The 7,154-nt window shown below is 41.7% G+C and overlaps 1 protein-coding gene across 1 annotated transcript in view; it reads left to right on the forward strand.

Annotated features, from left to right (window-relative positions):
* LACTB2 (lactamase beta 2) overlaps positions 1–6,944 on the forward strand; it is a 30,204-nt gene extending 23,260 nt beyond the window's left edge. Inside the window, exon 7 of the mRNA XM_075583654.1 lies at positions 4,809–6,944. Within this exon, the coding sequence (XP_075439769.1) occupies positions 4,809–4,852 (44 nt within the window). The 3' untranslated portion in view covers positions 4,853–6,944. The remainder of the gene's footprint in view (positions 1–4,808) is intronic.
* Positions 6,945–7,154: the final 210 nt, after the last annotated feature.

Raw genomic sequence — 7,154 nt, forward strand, 5'->3', positions numbered from 1 at the left:
ATACCCTACGAAAATTAAAGTGCCTGGCGAACTACTGTATACAGAAAAAAATGCCTAGAAAACCAGAGTTTCTCACTGAGATCTGGTGATAAAAAAATCCAAGTCATATATCCATCTAGATTGTTTTTGAAGCCAAACCCTATCTATATTTTCCTCCCTAAATTACCAATTTACCAATAAAAGACTATCCTACAGTTGAATTCTCATGAGCCTTCGTTAAAATGTCTATTGTTCACACAAACTGAGTTGTGTAACGCAATTAGAGCTTTAAAACCTACTAAATCACCTGGGCTTGATGGTTTGTTAAATATTTATTTAAAAAATATTTTGATATTATTGCTCCACATCTACTGGAGATTTTCAACTCTTTTTTTGAAGGAAAGGAAATCCCAGAGTCCATATCCAAAGCAAATCTAGCCATAATCCATTTTAAAAAAAAGGGTGTAACGGGGACTTATCACTGTTGAGAAAAACTGCCTCTAAATCCAGCAGTGTGCTGGCTAATTGGACAGACAATCAACCAGACTCCACCTGGCTGATTAAGACTGTTAGAAAAAGGAACTGCTGACCCACGTGATTGAGGACAACTACATACAGTTGTGTGAAAAAGAAAGTACACCCTCTTTGAATTCTATGGTTTTACATATCAGGACATAATAACAATCATCTGTTCATTAGCAGGTCTAAAAATTAGGTAAATACAACCTCAGATGAACAACAACACATGACCTATTATACCGTGTCATGATTTATTTAACAAACAAAAGCCAAAATGGAGAAGCCATGTGTGAAAAACTAAATATACCTTATGAGTCAATAGCTTGTAGAACCACCTTTAGCAACAATAACTTGAAGTAATCGTTTTCTGTATGACTATCAGTCTCTCACATCGTTGTGGAGGAATTTTGGCCCACTCTTCTTTACAACGTTGCTTCAGTTCATTGAGGTTTTTGGGCATTTGTTTATGCACAGCTCTCTTAAGGTCCAGCCACAGCATTTCAATCGGGTTGAGGTCTGGACTTTGACTGGGCCATTGCAACACCTTGATACTTTTCTTTTTCAGCCATTCTGTTGTAGATTTGCTGGTGTGCTTGAGATCATTGTCCTGTTGCATGACCCAATTTCGGCCAAGCTTTTAGCTGTCGGACAGATGGCCTCACATTTGACTATAGAACACTTTTGGTATACAGAGGAGTTCATGGTCGACTCAATGACTGCAAGGTTCCCTGGTCCTGTGGCTGTAAAACAAGCCCAAATCATCACCCCTCCACCACCGTGCTTGACAGTTGGTCTGAGGTGTTTGTGCTGATATGCTTTGTTTGGTTTTAGCCAAACGTGGCGCTGTGCATTATGGTCAAACATCTCCACTTTGGTCTCGCTTGTCCAAAGGACATTGTTCCAGAAGTCTTGTGGTTTGTTCAGATGCAACTTTGCAAACCTAAGCTATGCTGCCATGTTCTTTTTAGAGAGAAGAGGCTTTCTCCTGGCAACCCTTCCAAACAAACCATACTTGTTCAGTCTTTTTCTAATTGTATTGTCATGAACGTTAACATTTAACATGCTAACTGAGGCCTGTAGAGTCTGAGATGTAACTCGTTTTTTTTTTTTTGCAATTTCTCTGAGCATTGTACGGTCTGACCTTGGGGGTGAATTTGCTGGGACGTCCACTCCTGGGAAAATTGGCAACTGTTTTGAAGGTTTTACACTTTTGAATAATCTTTCTCACTGTAGAACAAGCATGTCAAACTCAAAGGCTAACACGGGCCAAATAAACAAGGTTTAAGTTTAGGTGGGCCGCAAAAAAATAAAAACTTCAATTTTCATAGAAACGTAGGTTTATTTAGAAAAGTACAGTATAAAAAAAAAAAAGAACGATAAAATTAATGTTTTCTTCCTGACACTTGGCATCTCTGACTCTCTCTCTGACACTCTCTCTCTCTGACACTCTCTCTCTCTGACACTCACTCTCTCCCTGACACTCACTCTCTCCCTGACACTCACTCTCTCCTTGACCCTCACTCTCTCTCTGACCCTCACTCTCTCCCTGACACTCACTCTCTCCCTCTCCCCGACTCTCACTCTCTCTCCCTGACACTCACTCTCTCCCTCTCCCTGACACTCCCTGACTCTCCCTCTCCCTTACTCTCCCTCTCTGTGACTCTCCCTCTGACTCTCCCTGTCAGACACACACTCTCTCTCTCAGACACACTCTCAGACACACACTCTCTGTCTCTGACACACACTCTCAGACACACTCTCTCTCTCTCAAACACTCTTTCTCTCTCAGACACTCTCTCTCAGACACTCTTTCTCTCTCAGACACACTCTCTCTCTTTCTCAGACACTCTCTCTCAGACACACTCTCTCTCTCTCAGACACACTCTCTCTCTCTCAGACACACTCTCTCTCTCTCTCAGACACACTCTCTCTCTCTCTCAGACACACTCTCTCTCTCTCAGACACACTCTCTCTCTCTCAGACACACTCTCTCTCTCTCAGACACACTCTCTCTCTCTCAGACACACTCTCTCAGACACACACTCTCTCTCTCAGACACACACTCTCTCTCTCAGACACACACTCTCTCTCTCAGACACACACTCTCTCTCAGACACACACTCTCTCTCAGACACACTCTCTCTCAGACACACACTCTCTCTCAGACACACACTCTCTCTCAGACACACACTCTCTCTCTCAGACACACACTCTCTCTCTCTGACACACACTCTCTCTCTGACACACACTCTCTCTCTGACACACACTCTCTCTCTCAGACACACTCTCTCTCTCAGACACACTCTCTCTCTCAGACACACACTCTCTCTCAGACACTCTCTTTCTCTCTCAGACACACTCTCTCTCTCTCTCTCTCTCTCTCAGACACACACTCTCTCTCAGACACACTCTCTCTCTCAGACACACACACTCTCTCAGACACACTCTCTCTCTCAGACACACACACTCTCTCTCTCTCAGACACACACTCTCTCTCTCAGACACACACTTTCTCTCTCAGACACACACTCTCTCTCTGACACTCTCTTTCTCTCTCAGACACTCTCTCTCTCAGACACACTCTCTTTCTCTCTCAGACACTCTCTCTCTCTCTCAGACACTCTCTCTCTCTCTCTCAAACACACTCTCTGTCTCTCAGACACACTCTCTCTCTCAGACACACTCTCTCTCTCAGACACACTCTCTCAGACACACTCTCTCTCTCAGACACACTCTCTCTCTCTCAGACACACTCTCTCTCAGACACACTCTCTCTCTCAGACACTCTCTCTCTCAGACACACTCTCTCTCAGACACACTCTCTCTCACACACTCTCTCTCTCTCACACTCTCAGACACACTCTCTCTCAGACACACACACACACACACTCTCAGACACACTCTCTCTCAGACACACACACACACACACTCAGATAGAAACACAGACACACACACTCACTCAGATACACATTCACACAGTCACACAGACACACACTCACACAGACACACACTCACACAGACACACACTCACACAGACACACACTCACACAGACACACACTCACACAGACACACACACACACAGACACAAACTCACACAGACACACACACACAGGAAATCGGAACGGGGGAGGAAATCGGAGCAGGAGGGCAAGGGGGAAGCAAGGCTGGCATGGAGCAGTAGTCACCTGACTTGCTCCATGCAGCAGGAAGAGGCGGGCAGCAGGAAGAGGCGGGCCTCACTATGTAAGCTCCGGGCCTCACTATGCAAGCTCGGATAGAGCTTGCTCCGGGCCAAAAAAAAATTCTGGTAGCGTGCCAACACGCGCCAGCCAATCGGGAGAGGGCGGATGGGTTTTTTTCTTTTCCTTTGTAGAAAGCGCGCGCAGCGCGAGTTAAATATTGGCGAGCTGGGCCGCAAATATGTTCATTGTGGGCCGCATGCGGCCCGCGAGTTTGACATGCTTGCTGTAGAATGATGGACTTTAAATTGTTTGGAAAGGGCCTTATAACCCTTCCCAGATTGATGGGCAGCAACAATTGCTTCTCTAAGATCATTGCTGATGTCTTTCCTCCTTGGCATTGTGTTAACACACACCTGAATGCTCCAGATCAGCAAACTACTAAACCTTCGGCTTTTATAGAGGTGGTCACACTTCCTGATGATCAATTTATCAAGGGCATTTGATTAGCAGCACCTGTCTGCTAGCATCTTAATTCCTATGGAAGCAGTAAGGGTGTACTTAGTTTTTCACACATAGCTTCTCCATTTTGGCATTATTTTTGTTAAATAAATCATCACACTGTGTAATATGTCACGTGTTGTTGTTGTTCACCTGAGGTTGTATTGACCTAATTTTAAGAACTGCTAAGGAACAGATGATTGTTATGTCCTGATATGTAAAACCATAGAATTCAAATAGGGTGTACTTTCTTTTTCACACAACTGTATATAGAAACCTCGAGGAGTGTGATGGCAGGGTAAGAAATGGCACAGTGCTCTCCGTAAGTCACAAGAAGAAGACGTGAAGTGGATCTGTTATTAGGAACCGCAGGATAGAGGAACAAGCGGAATACACCAGATGAGATTTATTATCTGTCAATCATCCATAAAATAATTACATAAAGCAGGGTATCCAGGAGCCGAAATCATCACGGTTCAGCTCTGGAGACCCCCTGCTTCAATCCTATTTTTAACAAATTATCATTTAAAAAAAAAATGTCCCCAAGCGTGCTTTTTTTTTTTTTTTAATCACTTTGCAGAATATTGAATAGGGGGTTTGACATGAAATATTTATCTTTTTTTTTGTAGTGCAAGAACAGTCGCCTGTCATCAGATGGAAAAGTAATTTGTAAATTGGAAAGAGCAGACGGTGGAGCGTTTCTTTCAGATATGCAATGGAAAAAAGTGAACTAGGAAAGAAGAGTAAAAAGTCTTCCAGGAGAATGATAGAAAAAAATGCAGTTCATAAAATTGGATTAACAAGAATAGGAGCACAAATTGTAAACAGTGCCCTTTTTATATGTTTAATGTTCTATTTAATTGCGTCAATTAATTATACAGTATGTTAGTGTTTATTGTTGGAAAAGACGAGTAACTGCTATGCCAGTTTTAGTTATACAGCGAATCACTTGACTAAAATATAAAGGCAGAAGTAACCTCTGAGTATACAATGTGACATCAAATGTTTCCTAGAACTTGTGAAAGCAAGTAAGAGACATTCTGCTTGATTCACTAAAGTGTGCAAATGTTATTCAAATACTAATTTAATGAGCAAAAACCCAGTCACACTTAGCTAATTGACATAGTGCTGCAGAAGTAAGGCACCAACAAAGAAGCGCAAAGCTACATCCAATATTACAAAAATATACAGTTAAATACCTATATATCTCTTGAAAAAAGGGTCATTTAGTTAAACCCTTTGGCCAAAGCATTCTATGCCTGCAAGTCACTTCAAGGCATGACCAAATCTTGCAGGTCCTAACACTAATTGATTAAAATTCTTATTTACCTCCTATAGTTAGAGGAAGAATGATTGCATTGGATCTGTCCCAACCAGCTGCATGAAAGAACTACTTACTTGGAAAGTGGGGAGGGGCGAGCTTAAACCCTGGGAGGGAGGAGCCTCTAACCTCCAAAACAGCTGAGGCCAGCTGGACAAAGTCAATAAACACAGATACCCAGCAAGCTCTAAGAAACCCCAAAAAGTACCACATAATATATATGTATGCAAGTGTCAATTGGAGTAAGGCACCACCATTTTGTTCGGGGGGAGAGGTCCCATCTTAAACAAATGTTGCCGTATAGAAAAACACTGAACTTTTCTATACATGATATAACTATTTCATATCATCACTATTAAAATGCTGATTTAATCAGGTGATGTATTTTTCATTACTTATTTAATGTGGTTGGCAATGCTCCTCTGGTAGTGGACAAGATCATCAATTGTGAACCTTAGTCACCATTGTTCTAGCACCATAGACAGGATATAAGGGTGAGAGGTGGTATTGTGTGGCTGACAAATTGGGGGAGATTTGGGGATGATGTGAAGGTACAGGTTGGGATTAGAGATTGGCGGACTAGTGCAAATCCCCTTCCCATGCTTTTCATTCAAAATCTGATCCGCCCGTTAACATCCGTCCATAAGGCTCGGTTTCTCAAACTTTAAATAACCCAACATCGGATTTAATGCAAGTCCAGTCAACAGACCGTGTTTATATCGAGTCCGAAATCGGATTGTACAAAAATCCAAATATTATTGTGATTAAGATTAATATTATTAAACTGCTATACAGGCATACCCCGCATTAACGTACGCAATGGGCCCGGAGCATGTATGTAAAGCGAAAATGTATTTAAAGTGAAGCACTCCCTTTATTCCCACTTATCGATGCATGTACTGTACTGCAATCGTCACATACGTGCATAACTGATGTAAATAACACATTTATAACAGGCTCTATAGTCTCCCCGCTTGCACACAGCTTCGGTACAGGTATGGAGCCGGTATTGCTGTTCAGGACGTGCTGACAGGCGCATGCGCGAGCTGCCGTTTGCCTATTGAGCGACATGTACTTACTTGCGAGTGTACTTAAAGTGAGTGTCCTTAAACCGGGGTATGCCTGTACACAATTACATTCTCACATCAGCATAAAACAGCTCATTTCACACGACACTGCTATAACTGGAAATACAACAATTGTATACGGTTTTAATTGATCAAAACAACAATTACAATCAGTGACTGATTTGTTAAGTTACTTGGAGCAACAGGAAGTATTAGGAAGTAGTTACATCAGTTCACATTTTGATGCTTTAATTTCTTCTTCCCTTTTTTTGGTGTTAAAAAAAAAAAGTCATGTACTTTAACCTGGCTAATGAATCTAAATTGAAAATAGAAAATTGAATTGATGAATTTGACACACGTAAGCAGAAAGGTAAACGTTTCATATGGTTTAAACATGCTCAGGATCTTGACACGTGGAAACTTCAGTGTCAATACAGAGAAACCAAATATAATCATTTTTATTTATTTTTGTACAGCTTTCACAAATCCATGAACAACATCAGAAAATGCTTTGTTAAGAAAAAACGGTCTATATATTTTAATATAAATTCAGAAGGACATTTGCAAAGCAACCAATTATAACTTTG

This window comes from Ascaphus truei, chromosome 2, assembly GCF_040206685.1.
Source record: "Ascaphus truei isolate aAscTru1 chromosome 2, aAscTru1.hap1, whole genome shotgun sequence".
NCBI lineage: Eukaryota > Metazoa > Chordata > Amphibia > Anura > Ascaphidae > Ascaphus > Ascaphus truei.